The sequence below is a fragment of the Antechinus flavipes genome, chromosome 2 (assembly GCF_016432865.1).
Source record: "Antechinus flavipes isolate AdamAnt ecotype Samford, QLD, Australia chromosome 2, AdamAnt_v2, whole genome shotgun sequence".
Lineage (NCBI taxonomy): Eukaryota > Metazoa > Chordata > Mammalia > Dasyuromorphia > Dasyuridae > Antechinus > Antechinus flavipes.
In genome coordinates, this window is record NC_067399.1 from 188,947,465 (window position 1) to 188,969,198 (window position 21,734).

Sequence of the window (21,734 nt, forward strand, 5' to 3'; positions counted from 1 at the left end):
TATATGAGATGGCTCTCTGGGAAGGAGAGTGGGGATGAATATTTGGGCTAACTATGATGTTGTAAGAAAGAAAACATTTTTTTTTTTAAATCAGTATACATATTTATATAGATAATATATAATTTCACATACTTAAGATTCAAAAGCCATATTTACAGTTTCACCACCTCGTTATAGAATAGTTCATAAATGATTAGTCTTCCTAGCATGATAGTGGCATCTTTTTATTTATTAATTTTATTAAAGAAAAGAGAAATGAATAATGCTTAATCCAGTGAAACGTAATTGGCTGGAAAAATGCCAGTTTGACCTCGAAGACTTCCTTCCCACCAATCAAAATGCGATTTTGTTTTGGATATTACTGTGATCCGGTCTCCAGCTTTGAATTTCAAATCCCCTGGTTGCTGCCCTTCAAAAGAATATAGTGCTGTTACTTCTACTGGCTGACTTGAATTACCTAAAATGAGGAGGAAAAAAAAGGATATTTTTGATTTTTGTGAGAAGAAGGAAGAACTAAAATATTCATTTTATTGTCATGGTTTAGCATTCTTCTGTTTTGGACTCATCAATTGACTCTGAATTTTTTTTTTTTTAATAGTACTCTTTGGTTTGAATATCATTTTTTCTTATAATAGCTTTTTTGACCACTCAAATAAAACAATACATTTCCTGGGGGGAAATCACAAGTCTGTGGGACAAGACCTCACTCTTCTGGAGCTCCAGAATTTGCCAACAATACATCACAGAATTAGCTCTAATTAAAATTCTCCTATAACTTAGAAAATAGTAGTTGAGAACTGGTACTGCTGAAAATGCCACCAACAAAAGCTCCAGTGACTCCCCTAAATTGTTCACAATCTGACTCAAGCTTATTATTATTATACATTATTCTGTTAGTTCTTGTAATAGGTAGTTGGATTGGATAAATTGAAGGAATGTATTCTCCTGCTGAATGGGGCTTATAGTTTGTTCCTTCTGCTTAGACCAAACCTTTACACACACACACACACACACACACACACACACACACATATCTGAGAATGAATTAAGATAAAGTTCTGGGGATGATGTCACCATTTTTTTTTAATCTAGCTAAGTAATATGTCCCATTTTATTTTATTCTTTTCTGTTTGTAAAAAATTTGAGTGATACTTTGGACAATTTGCCAATCTAACCATTATATTCAAAGTTAATTAAAACAGAGCTTATTTTTCTTTGTCTAAATCATGGCTAGCCTTAATGAGACAGAGAGTCAAATTCTAGCCAGTATATTCTGATTGACAAGGCTTCCCAGCAGCACAGATTAGGGTTTCTGGGTCTCAAGGTATATTTTACTTTCATTGAATTTTAGAAGGGAATTTGCTTTCTTGAGGGATTCTGCTCATTTTAAAACATATATAAACCTGCATATGCTTTGTTTAATGGAATCATGTTAAATGAAATACTTCAAGAAATTCTCTAATTGACACAGTGAGAATAGTAGAGAATTACTAGCCTAGACTAATATTCTGATTCACTATAGTTTAAACTCTTTCAAGTTTTCCAAGGAATAAAACCCACACAAATATCCTTCCTAATACAAATATGCTAACTGAAATCTTAATTGTCTTAATATAACACTTAGAAAAAGATCTCATTAAAAATAACAATAACAATAAAATTACAGTATCATGACATTTAGAGTTGGGAGTTCTACTTAGAAGTAATCAATTTCCTCCTTTTATAAATAAGGAAACTAAGATCTGAAGACTTGTCTAAGATCACAAAGTAATTGTCAAGGCTAAGACTTGAATCCTATTTATTTTGTACTTGGACATATTTTTGTGAGGAGTCCATAGATTTCACCAGACTGCCAAAGAATCTATAACCAATATATATATATAACCAATGTATGTATGTGTGTGTATATATGTATAGTGGGGAGAAAGCCTTTGAAATAGCAATTACAAACCTGGTGTATTGAATCTTAACTATTATTCTATTATATTACTAATATTCAGAATCTTAAACTTACACATAATTTTAATAGCCTTTGAAATCCAAAATCTTAGACAACAGAAGATTAAGAAGAAATTTATTCACCAGAAGTGGATAAGGGAAAGTAAATAAATGTACATATATAACTTAACCAAAATAAAACAAGATCTATCACTTTCTTAGCAAAATTCTTAAAGTTGAAAGAATTGACTTGCTATGGTAAAATTATGACAAAACAAGACTTTATGGAACAGGACTTTATGTGGAATTTGTTTCTGAGTATGAAAGATACAAAGAAATATTTTCATCTCTCTGTGGATTGGTGTATATTTGCATAATGGAATTACTATAACTAAAAATCCAATATCAAATATTTTACACTACAGAATTTCAGAGTTAGAAGGGAACTCAGTGACTATCTAGACTAGTGGTTTCAAATAGAAATGAGGGCCTCAAACTGTACAAAAGGATCTTTATGGGCCCTATATTAACTGAGAAAACCACATATTAAAATTACATATGTTTTACTATTGACATATTTGTTTTATTGTTGTTTTGTGGTTTGTAAGATGTTTGATATCTACAATCTAAATCAATCCATATCTACAAAAGAATTTCTACTATAAACTATCTGAAAAGTTATCAGTTTAACCTCTGCTTCAAGAGCAGGAGGAAGAGAATGAGGCATCTCACTCCACCTCTGTATACTGTACCTCTTAATTTTTAGCAAGGCTTTCTTCCTAAGAAGATCAAGCTGAAATATGCCTATTTGCAAAAAATTCATCAACTGTTCCCAATTCTCGCCTTTGAAGCCAAGCGAAACAAGTCTAATCCTTCTGTTATGTGCAGGCCCTTAAATGCTAAACTATCATGTGATTCCCTAAATCTTCTATTCTTTAAATGCTGTCTCTGTTCTTTACCCTATTGTCTTGTCTTTATCTTTTGGCTCCACACAGTCCCAGTCATTATCTTCAACACCCTTTATCTTATCAATGTCCTTTTTAAAATATAGAGTCCACAATTGACTCATGGTACTCATGCTGTGCTTGAACCAGAGCAGAGTGCAAGCAGGGTAATTGTTATCCTTATGCAGAGCAGGACTTATTTAACAGAATACTTGCACATAAAAGGGGATCAATAACTCTAATTGGTTGCAATGCCTCTCAATATAGCTAGAATAAGTTTATTTAATTCTTTTAATTTGCCACAATATATTTTAATTTGTAATCATTTTTTGGTTTGGAAATCTATAGATATTAAGTTATCTATAACTTATTAATCCTACAATACCACCTGAGCTCCATTGGAATAAATAACATTTTATCTTTCTGTTCTCCAGTATTTTGGCTCAGATATTGCTGGTACAACAATGTGTATGGGTACACACACACACACACACACACACACACACACACACTATCCCTAGGTTTTTAATAGCCATTCTCATTTTCCTTAAATAATGTTAGCTGATTAATACAAGCTTTTGTTTCATAAGTATGTTTAATGTAAAGTTTCATTTCGAGCTATAGAAAATATGAAGAAAGTTACCTGAATCCATTCTTATCACATATAACATATAATAATAACAATATAATATTTATATAGGGTTTACTATGCTAAATGTTTTATAATTATTACCTCATTTGATCCTCACAACAACCCTAAGAAGAGTTGCTATTATTCTCATTTTACCAATGAGTTTTACCAATAAACTAAGGCAAGGAGAGTTTAAGGTACTTGCCCAGTTACTAGCTACTAAACTAGTAAGAGGCCAGATCTGAATTCAGATTCTAATGACTCCAAGTCTAGCACTCCATCCACTGTGCCACCCAACTCCCCGAATAGCTACATTGGCATTATATTAAGTGGGAAAGAGTTTATTTACCACCAGTGTCTGGATAACAGGGAAGTTCAGGATAAAGTTTGTGGGCAGTTCTGCTACCTATAAAGAAAATAAATGTACAAAGTAGGTTATTATATATACATTGTAGAGTAAGAATTTGGCTAGAGGCTCAGTATGAACATTATATATACAGGTCCCCAGACCTTGTTAAAGCAAATTATTTAAAAGCATACCAACATACCATACCAAAAGCATACCATAGGAAGGTGCTGGATATGCTTGAAACTTTGAGGTTCAATTTGAATCTAGTCCCAGTAAATGTCAAATTTTAATGAATTTTTATTTTTTGGGTGGTGAACAAAACCAAGAATATAAGAGGAAGCCTTATGTACTTCTAGGAACATATAAGGATCAGAAATTCATAGTTGCATACACAGAACCATGAAGTAATGATGGTACTGAGGATGAAAATTATCATCTATATCAACATATATATATATATGTGTGTGTGTGTGTGTGTGTGTGTGTGTATGCACACAAACATATATATATAATTATCATATATAATAATGTAAGTATATATTATATCAAATAAATAATATAATAAAATATATAATAAATCACAAGAAGTGGCACTGATAGAATAAAGCAAGACTTCCATAAACAGAAAATTGGAGCCAAAAAAAGGTGACTTTGATGAAGGTAAACTTAAGGGAAAGAAACAGAAGGAAGAGGAAAGGAGGATAGGGAAAGGAATCACAATTTCATAGTTGGAAGGAACCTTAGATATCATCTAGTTTGCTTTATACTTGAATGAAATATCCTCTATAACATTCCTGAAAAGTGATCATCTAGACTTCACTTGAGAAATTCCTGTACAAAGAGTTTGTCCATTTCATTTTAAACCAGGTCTAATTTTTGAGGAAATTCTTTCCTAAAAATATAGAATCAGACAATATGTTCACATCTTTTGTAGACGTTACAAGGATGAATGAGAAAAGACATTAACCAAAGTTCTGAGTGAAATGATGATATATCATTTGAATGAGAATAGACACGTCTTGACATTCATAAATAATATCAATCAAAATATGTGTTAAATGCAGTTTTTTTTTTTCTCAGAAACTTTCCAGTGTGATAGTAAGGACTGATTTCTTAGAAGGTTTTTTTTTTTTTTTTTAATGAAATTACCTTTGAATTAATTACAACAAAGTAATTTACCTTGTGAGTCGGAGTTTGACTGGAGAGATGCAGGTGTTTTCTTTGGCCTGGAGGATGGTCTGACAGGTATGTCTTTAGCCTGAGACAGAAAAAAAAAAAAACATACTATAAAAACTTGGATTTAGCTTGTGAGTATATTAAACTTTTTCATTAAAATGATTATGCAAAGTGCCTAGAAGAATGACAAATAATTTATCAATTAATGTCCCTATTTACATTGATAGCTCCAGAGCTTTTGAGTCAGGAAGGGAAAAAACATGCTTTCCTAATTCTAATTCTAAAAGCCAGCTTTTACCAAGTACAATTTTATCATTGAAATTTATAATTTCAGGCAAACAATGTTAGTCTCTGCTTATAGCTTTTTCCATTTTAAGATTATGCAAAATACTATATTATTCTTTAAAGATTGAGATGTGTTTCTTAAGTTTGCTTGTCAAAGAAAAGCACTTTCAAAATATGTCTATCCTATGCTTAGATCTTTTATTTTTTTAAAGAGGAAATGTCATCATGGGACAACATTTTTACAAGGAATTTATGTAAATAACATTACTAAAGGAAATTTATTCGGCTGTTAAGAATCAAATGCCAAGGGACAAAAACCTCCAGCAAATAAAAACTTTCCATTGGAATAGATTAAAGCAATGAGGAAAAAAGCAAATTTTATACAGGCCTTCCTCTGTTCCCTTGCTGCTTTCCTTGCATTAATTCGTTGCTCTTCATTTTCATATTTTTCAATAAATGAGTCAAGAATTTCATAAAGATCTTCTGCTTGAGCCGGCTGTGGCATGTCTCCAAATAAAATGTCACTGGCACGAACATCCTGACAGTAAAACCTAACAAGAAAGATCAGAGAATAAAAAATTTCTTAGACACCCTTAGGATTACAGCAATGGTCAAAAATATCTTTCTTTTGCACCACTCTGCCTAGGAAATCCAGCCCTTTCTAATTATGCCTTATCTGTACAGAAAACTTTAAATCAATTAAGGGGAAGAGATTATTTCAGGTAAATCTGTACCCTGAATACTCAATTATATCTGAAAAATAGAAGGTATCCAAAGGGTGTTTACTGATTTATTGAGGAGTTAAACACTTCCTTGAACTATTATAATTTAAGGACAAAGAAAGCTTATTTTCTCAAGTATAAAACAAATTCCAATTAGATCATGTTTTCTTATGTTGCTCTATTTTATTTAAAATTTGAAAAAAATCAACATGTATAGATAGGGAATTTCTGGATGAGGAAATTTCCTTTAGAAAAGCAGTCTCTGCAACTTACAGTTTCAGAAAGTTTTGTAGTGTACTCATAAGTTAAACAATTTGCTCAGGATAATATAGATAGTTGGTATTAGAAGTGGATTTGAACACAGGTCTTCCTGATTATATTATGAGTAAGTAAAAATTATCATTGGTTAGTTTGAGGATAAAGACCATATTTGTCTTTTTTTGGGGGAGGGGAAGATAGATTTCTCTTCCCCTTTCATTTCTAATTTATAGAAAAAAAATAATGACTATTTTGAATTTCTGATCTTGTTTCTTTTAAAACAAGAAATCTCATTGATGGCCTGTTCAATGTTTTCCCTTTACATTGACTTACTCAAATTGACATTTCTTGCTTTGCTGATTTGCTTACTTTTTATTTTATAAAAAAAATCATATATTTGTTTTATAATTTCAATTTTGGGAGCAGTTAGGTGTGTAGTGGATAGAACACCAGCTCTGAAATCAGGAGGACCTGAGTTCAAATCTGGTCTCACACACTTAACACTTGCTAGCTGTGTGACGCTGGGCAAATCACTTAACCCCAATTGCCTCAGCAAAACAAATAAACAAATAATTTCAATTTTGCTGGAATATTATTGTATCAATATTCTACCATATTAGCTGATGTCTTATTTGGCGCTTGTTTCTGGTATATTATCAAATATTAGAATGGATCATTTTTCCTTGCTGCTAAAAATGTTCAGATGCGAATCCAACCATTCTGGAGAGCAATCTGGAATTATGCCCCAAAAGTTATCAAACTGTGCATACCCTTTAATCCAGTAGTGCTACTACTGGGCTTATACCCCAAAGAGATACTAAAGAAGGGAAAGGGACCTGTATGTGCCAAAATGTTTGTGGCAGCTCTGTCTGTAGTGGCTAGAAACTGGAAAATGAATGGATGCTCAATTGGAGAATGGTTGGGTAAATTGTGGTATATGAATGTTATGGAATATTATTGTTCTGTAAGAAATGACCAGCAGGATGAATACAGAGAGGACTAGCGAGACTTACATGAACTGACATTAAGTGAAATGAGCAGAACCAGGAGATCATTATATACTTCAACAACGATACTGTATGAGGATGTATTCTGATGGAAGTGGATTTCTTTGACAAAGAGATCTAACTCAGTTTCAATTGATCAATGATGGACAGAAGCAGCTACACCTAAAGAAAGAACACTGGGAAATGAATGTAAACTGCTTGCATTTTTGTTTTTCTTCCCGGGTTATTTCTACCTTCTGTATCTAAGATATACTGTGACATATTTAACATGTATAGGACTGCTTGCCATCTGGGAGAGGGGGTGGAGGAAGGGAGGGGAAAAATCGGAACAGAAGTGAGTGCAAGGGATCATGTTGTAGAAAATTACCCTGGCATGGGTTCTGTCAATAAAAAATTATTTTAAAAAAATAAAATAAAAATGTTCAGATGTAAAATTTTACCTGAAAGTGGTTTCAATGGCTTACAACCAATTTTGATATGTTGTAAAATATGTTGTACTAACATTGTCACTGAACAATATAAACATCATTGTCTACATTATTTTATTTTTGACAATCATTAAACATGACAATTCATGTTTAAGCCTACAGTATGCATATCATTTCTCCTTATTCATCATAATTTTATTATATTATTGTCTATAAAAACTGTATTTAAAATTTCTGCCTTTCTAAAGTTATTCTGAAATTCTTTCTGCATTAAAACAAGGGAGTTTTATAAAATTTCCACTTGTATTTGAATAAAAGTAAATTCTCTACTTGTTCCATTTGATTCATTCCAGAGAACCACTAAATGAGGTTGTTCCCAATGTTCCATTCCAATATATAAATTCTATCTTAATAATCTTCATATTGGATTTATCACATTCCATTAGTGAAACTGAAATTTCTTCTTTTTTCTGCCTAAATTCCACACCCCCGCCATTTTATCAGTTTGTCCTTTAAAAATATAGTTGATATACCATTAGGTATACATAATTACAACACTAATATTTTTTCATCGTCAATGTACCTTTAAGCATTCTATAGCTTTCATGTTGTCTCAATCTTAATTTAAATAAATCTTTTCTAGATCTCCCAAGAGCAGTTCCCACTTTTCTCTATTTAACTTATACAGAATAATCCACATCATTTTAAATCTATATGTATCTCTATTTCAGGTATGTTTCTTATTGGAATATATTGTTGTGTTGCATTTTAAAATCTATTCTGTAACTATTTCTCTTTGGATAGCTAAATCTATGTATAGCTATTATTGTAATTGCTAAATTTATCATTTCTTCTGCCTCTACTTTATGATATAGCATTTTTAATATTTATTGTACTCTGTCATACATTATATAAAAGACTATGAGGAATATTATAAAGGGATTTTCATTCTGGTATGAATTCTTTATAATAAGTGTGTGTGTGTGTGTGTGTGTGTGTGTGTGTGTTAGTGGCTAGAGCTGTGATTTTATTGATACAGGAAGCCCTAAATGAGAAAACTTCCTCTATTAATACAAATCAGAAATTTCTTTGAAAAATTACAGTGTTAAACAAACTTAGTTCATGTCAGATGTGGGATTTGAACCCAAGCTTTCTGAATTCTGAAGTCAGTTCTTTATTCCCTATTCCAAATTGCTTCTAAATATAGAGTTTATGTGGTGATATTTTTGTTTAAGGCTATATATGTTTGCATAATGATGATGATGATGAAAATCAACATTTAAACAGTACTTACTGTTTATCAGGCACTGTAGTATGTATTTTACATTTTTTATTTCATTTGACTTTCATAACAACCCCAGAATGTATGTTATTATTATTCTTTTTGCAGATGAAGAAATTGAGTCACATAAATATTAAATAACAAGAGCCATCCATCTAATAAGTTCCAGACTTGGTCTACTATTTACCATGCCACTTACCTAAGTGTGTGTGTATATATGTGTGTGTGCATATACACCCACAAAAACATATATGTGTATGTGATTATATAGATATATAAGAGGAGAAAATATACGTGTATACAAATGCATTTAAATTTAAATAAAACACCTTTGTTTTTGATAGAACATAATGAGGCCAGGTATTAACAGAATAGAATTTTCTCTTGAACTGGAAATTGTTATTAATATATTATCAGGTATAAACTATCTTTTCCACTTCCTTTACAGCATTTTGTAGTTCTCCTAAATTAAGTAATATTTTCCACTTTCTTTACAGTATTATATAATTCTCTTAAATTATCATATTCTTTTTTCTATTATGATTATTCTATGTATTGGTCCTAGCTGATCTGTGAATGTTTCCTTATAATTCCCTTGGGACGAGAATTTTCATCAAGATCATGGGTCTTAGAGCTAGAAAAGACTTTATAGAGATCATCTATCCTAATTTCATCATTTTATAGATAAGGAAACTGAAATTTGAAGAATGCATCAAAACAAGGAATTGTTAAGCTTAGGGCAAATTCATTTGAGACATGAAGATAAATGGGTTGGCATAGAAGAGCATCTGACTACAGATACCATTGTGTAGAAGAGGGGGTGGTCTGTCCTCTATAGTCTGGCTCTTTGGCCTCAATGATTTGGAAGTGACAGAGAAAGTAGGTGACAGGAGAGGGGCATAATAAGATTAGACACCTGGTGGTACTGATAAGATTGGGGTTATATTGCACATGGCTGTGGTTCACTGGGGAAAGAAAAATGCCAGCAAATATGATAATGTGTGTGAGTTAAAACATGAAGTAAAAATGAATTCCTGGGAAGGAAATGCAATGACTTTTCCCTAAACCTGACCTGGTCTTGAACCCTACCAGAGAAATTATTGTCTTTCTTGACCTCCTAGCTGTTAGTGCCTTTCCCTCCAATGTTACCTGTAATAACTTTATTTGTATTTGGTATATAATCATAAACCAATATATATACCTATATCTTTCTATCACATCTCCCTGATTAGTATGTAAGCTCTTAGAAAGCAGGAAATATTTGGTCCTGTCTTTCTACACATATTATTGTCTGGCATAAAGTGTTTATGGTAAAGTGGCATAAGTTTTTTATACATGTCTAACTGATGTGTAAAGAGAAAACATTAAACAGGCCATCAATGAGATTTCTTGTTTTAAATGAAGTAAACAAGATCAAAAATTCAAAAATCTAATAGATAGTCATTAATTTTTCTACAAATTAGGGGCATACCCAATGGTACACTACAAACAGATACTTTAAAATGTCTATTTGTTTAGGCTTACTAGAATTTTTCTATGATTTCTATCAGTACTACAAAATTTTTTTTCAAATTCATTTAAATTAATTTGACTTGAACTTACTTTCGATTAGTTTCTTTTCTTTCAATCAAGTAGCTTCCTTCTAAAGATACCCCAGCAAACAAACCTCGTGACTTGCAATATGTGTAGACAGCAGCCGAGCTTCGGATTGCAACATTTCCTTCTAAATTCCTAAAAAAGCATAAGATTTTGTATAATAGATCTGACTATAGCTTTGGCCCAAGATTATTAGAATTTGGATACTATTACATTATTTGGCCAGAATGATCTGATTTTGTAATCTGTTTCTATTTATTTTATATATCTTATTTTATGGTAATTCAACCTAAAGGTTATGTCTTTAAGATAATACTCTGAAAGTCATACAAGGAAAAAGGCTAAGACACACAGAAATAATGCAATTTACTGGTAGGAATTCAATTCAATTAAACAATTGAGACAATTTTAGATAGTATCAAGAAAAATATGTATAAAGTTTATATTTTTAATATTTCTTAATGAACTATATTGCAAATACATAACCCAATTTATATTTTATGGGATTTGAAACTTTATAAGTTTTTGTATAGCTTCACGAATAATATATACTCTCCTCAAACAAACTGCATTCAGGATGTACTAAAATCATTGATTTTAATCATTTTAAATCATTCTACTTATTCCTTCCCCTCCCTTCCTCAGTGTGTACAGTTTAACTTGTAAAACCATTTCTTGCTCTTAAGAAAAAGAAAAGATTCTTGAAGTCTTATGAAAATTCCTTCCCAAAAGAACTTAGCCATAGTTTCATTTAAATGCTTTCTGAAGTACACAATGATGTATTATATAAGCTTACTTCATCAGGTATTTAAAAGATGTTTTAAAGGTACTTACCTTCCCAAAGGCCCAACAGCTACAGTAAAATTTCCACCAAGTGTAAGGTTACCACCTTTTGCAAAAGCTTCCACTGCTCTATCATAATTCAATATAATGACTAAATCTGACACCTAAGATTAAAAAAAAGCACATTCATTTGAAAATTATATAGCAAAGTATAAAAAATTTAAAAGCATCATCTAAAATATGTTGACCATATTTCATTAATACAAAATATATATCAGGAATTTTTTTCTTTTGGCCAAATGAAATGAATTAATGAATATTCAATAAATTTTAAAAGCTAGAGGAAGACAATAAAGAAAGAATCATTCTTTAAAGTCAAATGAAATGTCAGTTAATTGATAAATCTTTCTCTAGTCTTTCTATTTTTCTCTTTCTTATTAGTAACATTCTCCTCCTTTGGCCCTCATATATCTCTTTGATTTACACTCTTCAATGCACTTATCATTTAATATGTATAATAATTATGGTTTCATTTTATCCTCATTCTAGAATGCAAATACCATAAGGTTAGGGATTAAATCTATTTTAGGTTTTTTTTTTTTTTTTTTTTTTTTTTTGCATCTATGCTCCTATTGCCTAGCATAAAGCTCTACATACAAAACTACTTGCTAAATGTTTACTAAATGGTTGCACCATATTTTAATGTTGATCTATGCCACATACTTATCCTAAAATCTTGCTGAAAATAGAATAATAGTGTCAAGATAAACATAATCCCCTAGTTTCTCTAAGGGAGAACTTGAGAAATAGAAAACTTGAGGAAAGAAGGGAAAAAGAAGAAAATATGGAAATAGGAATAAATAACAAAATGGGGTAGGATGAAAAGGAAAAAAAAAATGGCATTTACAGTAAATCAAGTAGATGAATATCGCAGTTGGAAAAACTAGCTTATATTGGTGTAGTACTTTTATCTTTCTCATACACAATCTCAGTTTATTATAACAACAACTTTGAGAGGTAGGTAAGAGGCATATTAGTACTCTCATTTTAGAGATGAGAAATACCAAAGAATAGAAAATTTAAATAAATTACTTGCTCAAGGTAAAACAGCTATGAAACTACTGAATTATTAGATTTACTTAACTGTATTGCTTTATTAAAGAGACCTCTGACCAAGTGAAAGTAATAAGTGAATGCTTATAATGTAAAAACAAAACATCAATTAAAAAATATTGAAACAGACAAATAGAAGACAGACAGATAGATAGATACAAGACAAAGCAGGGTTTAAATCAAAATCTTATCTCAACATTTTTTTTTCTAGAAAGGTATTAATAAACACAAGAGATGCTTCCAAAAAAGAAACAACTTATTTCACATTCTACACAAAAGACTATTTTTAAAAAATGGTTTATAAGATACCTTTTTTTAATCACCATAATTTTCTGGTATCCTCCTTCCCATCTCCAAGAAAGCCATTCCATAAAACAAACAGAATTTTTAAGACAAAAAAAAAAAAAGGATATCAAAAGAGAAAAATAATCACGATTGGTCAATATGTCAAAAAAAATTGGGAATATGTGCAACGTGTAACATTTGTGGACTTCCACTTTCTTTAAATGGATCAAGTGATTGTGGGTGTACTCTCATATCTCTTATTTCAAACTATGTTCCCACAATTCTAAATTCCTTTTTTTTTTCTTTTAAGAATAATTATATTGATTCATTGCTCCACTAACAATGCATTAGTGTGACTATCTTCCCACAAATGATGGGAAAATGATTTCCTATTTCTGTCAATTTTTGTTTTTCTTTATTAGTGATGAGAACATTTTTTAATGTGACTGTTAACAGTTGCCTATTCTTTTCAAAAATATTAAAAATATCTTTATAGGTTGTCCTGAAACTATTACAAAATGTTTTTTTGTTTGTTTGTTTGTTTGTTTGTTTGTTTTTTGCTGAGGCATTTGGGGTTAAATGACTTGTCTAGGGTCACACAGCTAGGAAGTGTTAAATGTCTGAGGCCAGATTTGATCTCAGGTTCTTCCGACTTCAGGGCTGGAATTCTATCCACTGTACCACCTAGCTGCCCCTAGAGAAGTTTTAAAGTTTAATAATTACTTATTTATATAGTTTGGACAGCAAACCTTTATCAAAGAAAGTTGATACATAGGGGTTTTCTGTTCCAAATCCCTTTCCTTTTTATCCTAGGTGCATTAATTTGTTTATGCAGAATAGTGATTTTTTTTTTTCATGAAATGAAAGTTATTTATTTTATCTTCAGTAATTTCTTCCATTCCTTGTTTGGTTAAGGATATAAAGTTTAATCATGGCTGTGACAATTATATGATCTACTTCTTTTAACATTTTAAATAAAGTAACCTTTAATATTAAGGTTACAGATTTAGTTATAATGTATTGTAGTATATGGTATAAAGTGTTGGGTTAAACCTAATTTCTCCCAGGTTGCCTTCCAGTTTTCCTAAGAGTTCTTTCCTGAGTAATACATGTTTTCTAATTTAATGAAAAATGATTCATCGAGTTTTGTTGATTCTCTTTCTCTCTTGTCTACTCTATTCCATTGACCTATCTATTTATTGATTTAACATTTTTAAAGAGGTTTGGACAAATGTTGTCTTATAAAATGAGATCTTCAGATGCCGTTTCTCCTTTGTTTATAAATCCTTTAATTATTTCCCTTGATATTCTAGCTTTTTATTTTTTTTAATGAATTTTGTTATTTTATGGAATTCTTTAAAGCATTAGGGTCAAATGCTCTTTTAAATGGCCGACAGCAATTCCAAGTGCCACTGAAGCATAAAAAAGTAATTGAGAAATATTTAACAAAATAATTTAAAATGCAATAGAATATAGAGAATGTTAATATGTGATTTTCTAAGATACTATATGGGTAAGGATCCTGATAGAGGGTTTAGTGATCCATGCTTTTATTTGAGTTTGTCTTCACTGCTGTGAAGTTATTAATCTGATTGAGATAGCATTGAAACTGTAAATTAACTTTGGTAGTACTGTCATTTTTAATATTTTAGTATGACTCAGCTATAAGTATTAAATTTATTTAAGTTGTTCTTTATTTCTTTAAGGATAATTTTGCAATAGATTCATATAAAATTTTTGTGAACTTTAACAGAGCAAATCCCAGATATTTTGTGCATTTTATAGTTATTTGGAATAGGATTGATCTTTACATTACTGTCTCTTGGATTTTGTTGCTATAAAAATGTTATTGAATTTTGAAGGTCTATTTTGTAACCTGAAAATTTGTTGAAGCTTTTAATTGTCTCAATCAACATAAACTGCTTCCTTAAGATTTTCTAAATAAACAATTTTATAATCAGCAAATCCTCTATCTAGGGTTATGCTTTTAATTTCTTACTGTAATCTACTACTAGAATTTCCAGACTATACCATGTAACTATTTTATATTTATTGGGGAAAGTTCCATTGCTTCCCCATTGTATATAATGTTCACTATTGATTTTAGACAGATGGTTTTTATAATATTAAAAAGATCCCTCTGTGCCTTTACATTGGTAGAATTTTTAGTGTAAATGAGTTTTGCATTTGTTAAAAGATTTTTCTGAATATATTGGGATGATGACTTTGTAATTTCTGTTTTTAACATTATTAATTATGTAGACTGTTTTCCTAATGCTGAACCATCCATGCATTCCTGGAATACATTCAACTTGATCATGATGAATAATTTCCTGTGGTCTGTTTAACAAGATTTTATTTGAAGCTTTTGAATCAATATGCATTGATGACACTGTTTTATTGATGTCTTTCTGTTTGTCTTCTCTGCTTTAAGGTATCAGAACTACATTTATACCATAAAAGGAATTTGGTAGGATAATTTCTTTGTCAGTTGTTGAAAATAGTTTATGTAGTATTGGTATTTATTGTTCTTTCAAATTATTATAAAATTGTGAATCTATCATTAGAAACAGGAGTTGTTCTCTTTGCTTTTGGTAGTTCCTTTACAGATTGTTCCATTTTCTTTTCTTTGACTGGCTCATTTAAGGTCTCTGTTTTCTGTTTGTTTGAGTATTTTATAGTTTTAAAGTATATTCCTCTATTTTTTTGTTTTCTCTATTTTGATGTTATATCAAGTATTGCTGTGCACAGTAGGTTCTATAATTATTCTTATTTTATTTTTTTCTGATTTTACTTTTTCCTTTTCTTTTTTGTTTTATCCCTTTATTTTAATTAACTAAAGGTTTATCTATTTTTAATAGTTTTCACAAGAGTTTTTAGTTTTATTTGTAACTTTTGTTGTTTTATTATATATTTATATACTTTAATCTATTTCTCTAATTTTTGATATCTCACATTTGTGCTTATTTTAGGCTTTTATAAGATTTATTTTTTTAAATACAGAGACATTTTAGTGGTCTATAACTTTAATCACTAAGTCACATCAACAGGCAGACAAATCTAGAATAAAGGTGACACATTATCAAGATACAGAGACACAGAGGTACAGAGATGTTCCAAAAGGGGGACTTAATAGACTCCAAAAGAGGTATATCTTAGTGTAAGACTAAAATCAGACCAGCTTTATATAAGTGTCTAATCAAACAGACATCATTCTTCCTCTGTTTTCAGTCTATCATCCCTGCTCTGGTTCTTACTTTCCTGCTTTCGCAGTTTTAACTCTGTGGTTAACCGGTTCAAAAAGTCACTGATTATTACCTTTGAACTGCATTGTTTTTTTGTTCTTCTATTATGGATAACACAGAGATCTCCAAAGCTAGCTCACGGCTGTTATTTGCCTTCCCTATTCCTCCCCATGCTGATGGAGAAAGTTACATAATTACACCAAATGGGGATGCTCCACAATGAATTTGTGTAACTCAACTGGGTCCTTCTTGTTGTATGACAATAATTTATTATTTTCTTCTCTATTATATTCCTACCACAACAGTTATTGCAGAATTTCTTCACTTCCCTTAAGATCTCCAATTCCACTTCTATATCTAAGATCTTTTTCTTAGCACATGGATTCCCTTTTTATTTTGCTGAGAAAATTATCATTCTTATTAGTTCTTTCATCTTCCCTACTCCACAAACTCTACATTTTTCCCTCCTCTATGCCAGTTTCTAACCTCTGTTTCACTAATTCCATTACTTCTGGTCTTCTCTGGAAGCTTGGTCCATTTTGATCATTCATGTTTTCTCCTTTCTTCTCATACAGTGTCTCTTCTCTATTTCTCTTCTCCTTTCTTCTTCCTCTTCCAAATTATTGGCTTTCCTTCTTGTATATAAAAATGCTGTTTTCCTCCTTCTAGAATCTCACAGAAATTGATACTCAAAATGGACTTCAGCAAATATCTTAACTCATCCACTCTATAAAAAATAAATAAAAGGAAAACCTATACAAAACTAAAATCCTTGATTTGATCTTGTCTTTTCCAAAGTTATCAACTTTCTTCTATTCTTTGTACTACCAAAGTCCTATAGAATTACATATATTCACTGACTCTACTTAATTCTCAAACAACGAAATCGGGTTTTCAACCCCTTCTTCTGAAACCACACTCAGTAGTTAACCAATAATCTTCTAACTTTTAAATAAAATCAACATTTTTTTTAGTCTTCATCATTTTTGCCTTTTCTCTGCAAGTTTTGGCATAAATGATTTTTTTAAAATGGATTCTCTTTTCTTGGCTTACAGAACACCAATATCTTCCATTTTTCATTCCATTCCAGAATACCATAAATATTCCTTTTTAGGCATTTTTGTTTTGGTAGGATAATTTCTTTGTCAGTTGTTGAAAATAGTTTATGTAGTATTGGTATTTATTGTTCTTTCAAATTATTATAAAATTGTGAATCTATCATTAGAAACAGGAGTTGTTCTCTTTGCTTTTGGTAGTTCCTTTACAGATTGTTCCATTTTCTTTTCTTTGACTGGCTCATTTAAGGTCTCTGTTTTCTGTTTGTTTGAGTATTTTATAGTTTTAAAGTATATTCCTCTATTTTTTTGTTTTCTCTATTTTGATGTTATATCAAGTATTGCTGTGCACAGTAGGTTCTATAATTATTCTTATTTATTTTTTTCTGATTTTACTTTTTCCTTTTCTTTTTTGTTTTATCCCTTTATTTTAATTAACTAAAGGTTTATCTATTTTTAATAGTTTTCACAAGAGTTTTTAGTTTTATTTGTAACTTTTGTTGTTTTATTATATATTTATATACTTTAATCTATTTCTCTAATTTTTGATATCTCACATTTGTGCTTATTTTAGGCTTTTATAAGATTTATTTTTTTAAATACAGAGACATTTTAGTGGTCTATAACTTTAATCACTAAGTCACATCAACAGGCAGACAAATCTAGAATAAAGGTGACACATTATCAAGATACAGAGACACAGAGGTACAGAGATGTTCCAAAAGGGGGACTTAATAGACTCCAAAAGAGGTATATCTTAGTGTAAGACTAAAATCAGACCAGCTTTATATAAGTGTCTAATCAAACAGACATCATTCTTCCTCTGTTTTCAGTCTATCATCCCTGCTCTGGTTCTTACTTTCCTGCTTTCGCAGTTTTAACTCTGTGGTTAACCGGTTCAAAAAGTCACTGATTATTACCTTTGAACTGCATTGTTTTTTTGTTCTTCTATTATGGATAACACAGAGATCTCCAAAGCTAGCTCACGGCTGTTATTTGCCTTCCCTATTCCTCCCCATGCTGATGGAGAAAGTTACATAATTACACCAAATGGGGATGCTCCACAATGAATTTGTGTAACTCAACTGGGTCCTTCTTGTTGTATGACAATAATTTATTATTTTCTTCTCTATTATATTCCTACCACAACAGTTATTGCAGAATTTCTTCACTTCCCTTAAGATCTCCAATTCCACTTCTATATCTAAGATCTTTTTCTTAGCACATGGATTCCCTTTTTATTTTGCTGAGAAAATTAACATTCTTATTAGTTCTTTCATCTTCCCTACTCCACAAACTCTACATTTTTCCCTCCTCTATGCCAGTTTCTAACCTCTGTTTCACTAATTCCATTACTTCTGGTCTTCTCTGGAAGCTTGGTCCATTTTGATCATTCATGTTTTCTCCTTTCTTCTCATACAGTGTCTCTTCTCTATTTCTCTTCTCCTTTCTTCTTCCTCTTCCAAATTATTGGCTTTCCTTCTTGTATATAAAAATGCTGTTTTCCTCCTTCTAGAATCTCACAGAAATTGATACTCAAAATGGACTTCAGCAAATATCTTAACTCATCCACTCTATAAAAAATAAAATAAAAGGAAAACCTATACAAAACTAAAATCCTTGATTTGATCTTGTCTTTTCCAAAGTTATCAACTTTCTTCTATTCTTTGTACTACGAAAGTCCTATAGAATTACATATATTCACTGACTCTACTTAATTCTCAAACAACGAAATCGGGTTTTCAACCCCTTCTTCTGAAACCACACTCAGTAGTTAACCAATAATCTTCTAACTTTTAAATAAAATCAACATTTTTTTAGTCTTCATCATTTTTGCCTTTTCTCTGCAAGTTTTGGCATAAATGATTTTTTTAAAATGGATTCTCTTTTCTTGGCTTACAGAACACCAATCTCTTCCATTTTTCATTCCATTCCAGAATACCATAAATATTCCTTTTTAGGCATTTTTGTTTTGGTAGGATAATCATCCACCTCATGTCCTTCTACTTGATTATTTCATAAAAATCTGAACCTCAACAGTTTTAAAACAGAACACACCGTCTTTCTAAGAACACAGTTATTCTCCAGAGTTCCTAAATATGTTGAAGGCACAACCAAGCACACTACACAATTTTTTACTCTTCCCTAAGCTTCACTCCTATATAAATTAATTGCTAAATCCTTCTGATGCTACCTTTACAACATCTCTTTCATCCATCCTCTTTGTTCTACTCACAGGGCTATTTTCTCCATTACTTCTGCATTTTCTGATAAGTTTGTTTTGCCTTCCATCTGAACTATCATAATTAGCCTTAATATTATTCTACCTGTTTCAAATCAATTTTCAGCCTTTGACAAAGCAGTTCCCAAAACACAAGTATGACCATACTATTTTCCTGCTCAAGATTCTTCAGAGGTTCTATATCATCTTTAGGATAATATACAAATTCCTTAGCCCAGTAATTATGACTAATTAATTCACAATTTAGTTTGACTCAGGATTATTTCATACTGACTCCTCTTAAATTCTCTACTGGCTAGCCAAATAGTATTTGTAGTATTCCTTTAATTCAGCATATCATCTCCACCTTTGTGTCTTTGCTCAGTATATCTCTAATGCCCTGGATGCATTGTTTATTTCAGCCTTTTAGATCCATTAAGCAGCTCCAATTGTGTATTGTGACATATTCAGCAGATCACCATAAGGGAGGCATGTTTTGAAGAATCCTAGAAACTGATAAAACTAGGTTGTCTGGTTTATGATGAAATCATGGGATTTGGGTCTGAACCAGACTACGAAGACCTATTCTGATCTACTCTTATCAAATTCAGCCGGAAACCCCAAATTATTTTAGACAATGCCCATTTCCTTTGATCTTTGGAGAGAAGCATATAATTCTATATTACGGAAATATAATTTTATCTTCTCAAGACTACCTTCAGATTTTTCAAATAATGATGACCAAACTCAGAAGACTCAATACCAACTTCAGTGTGGTTTCAATTCTAAAGTAGAGCATAAATTTGGAATTAACTAGGCACCACACATAATTTCCATAGTCAGATAAGAATCTTTACTTTCTTTTGTGAGATAACTAAGTTTAATGGGAAAAAAAAGTTTAAAAGACTTACGGTATTTATTGGATCTGATTTCTTATCTCTGCTCTACCAGGAAGAAGCTGTGTGTAACTTTGGGAAGAAAAACTTCTACTCTAAACCTCAATTTTCCTATCTATAAAAAATGAAGATTAGAGTAGGTGTTATCTTTCTAACTCTAACTTTTCCTACTTACATATTTTAAAGTCAAAACAACAATGGCATACAGCCCATTATCCTTCCTGTTTAATACCCCACCCTCACACACAAAAGTAACACAAGTTAAGGACAGTGCCAATGAAATTGAAATTATTTTGATCCCAGTCCAATAGTGATTGTCTATAAAAGATACCACATTTAGCTATGTAAGGTGCCCTCTTAATATTCCTTTCTTGGAATGTTCTCTTTCTATAACCTAAGGCAGAATCAGGACTCTGAAAGGGGGAGAAAGACATCTGAAGGATAATTGTATTCAATATAAAAGTTCTTTAACCCTTTTGAGATCCTTCTAACACATCTGGGTTGCAAATTTACTGCTCAAAAATATTACATCCTTGCTAAAACACTAAACAATACTTCCTCCACATTTTGAAAAGTCACGCTATCACTTAATTTCATAAGTTAGACATGTATCCCCAATGATCAGCAAGTTCTGCCTGGTGTTGCCAATTAATTCCGGTGATAGACTAGCAAAATTGACATAATTTAGTTCAACTGAAAAAAAAAAAATTACTAAGCCCTCTATTCAAGGCTCAGTGCCAGACACCAAGGCGAATCTAACTAGGAAAAAAAAAACAAAAAACAAAAAACAAAAAAAACTTGGTCCCTGACTTAAAAGATTTTAGTCTAATGGACTATACATTGAGAAATAACATATCTAGCATTCATAGCATGATTCACAGGTTAGGGCCTGGCATCTACCCATATGCCCATAAAATCATTGGAAATGATGATAATTTTCTCTTTAAATCACTCAGCTGAATAAAATTCTTTTAGGATTTATATCCAAGCTAACATAAATTTTATCAAGTTACTACTAAAATATGTCATGATATGACAAAAGTAAGTCATAATTGATCATATATGTATATATATATATATTACATAATTAATAACTAGTAAGGTGCCTGGCATACATATGCTTGTTGATTGATCAACTATTGAATCATGACATAAATAAGGCTCAAATTTTCATCTATACATGGAAGGGGGGGGGGTGGATCTATACATTTTGGGAACTGAAGTTGGGTGGCTTGCATGAATGCAGAGAGGAAATGAGAGATAGCATTTGGAGATTAGGGAAATGGGCTAAATTGTCTATAACATAAAGAAAGGAGAATAATATTAAATAAGGCAGGAAAAGTACAATGGAATCAGGTTGTGGAAGACCTCAAATTCTAAGTTAAGTAGTATTATTCTATAAGAAGTAGGTGGTCATGAAAATTTTTGATCAAAAAAATGACATTATGATACAAAGTCTTGATGGTTCAGAAATGCCAGTATAACAATAATAGCAAAGACATATGAAAATTTAAGGACAA

General features: G+C 31.1%; 1 protein-coding gene across 1 annotated transcript in view; it reads right to left on the bottom strand.

Moving 5' to 3' along the window:
* Positions 1 to 203: 203 nt before the first annotated feature.
* SH3YL1 (SH3 and SYLF domain containing 1) overlaps positions 204 to 21,734 on the bottom strand; it is a 47,419-nt gene continuing 25,888 nt past the window's right edge. Inside the window, exons 5-10 of the mRNA XM_051976025.1 lie at positions 11,451 to 11,563; positions 10,623 to 10,751; positions 5,712 to 5,874; positions 5,042 to 5,120; positions 3,863 to 3,919; positions 204 to 457 (exon numbers count right to left, since the gene is read on the bottom strand). Coding sequence (XP_051831985.1) covers positions 267 to 457; positions 3,863 to 3,919; positions 5,042 to 5,120; positions 5,712 to 5,874; positions 10,623 to 10,751; positions 11,451 to 11,563 — 732 coding nt within the window. The 3' untranslated portion in view covers positions 204 to 266. The remainder of the gene's footprint in view (positions 458 to 3,862; positions 3,920 to 5,041; positions 5,121 to 5,711; positions 5,875 to 10,622; positions 10,752 to 11,450; positions 11,564 to 21,734) is intronic.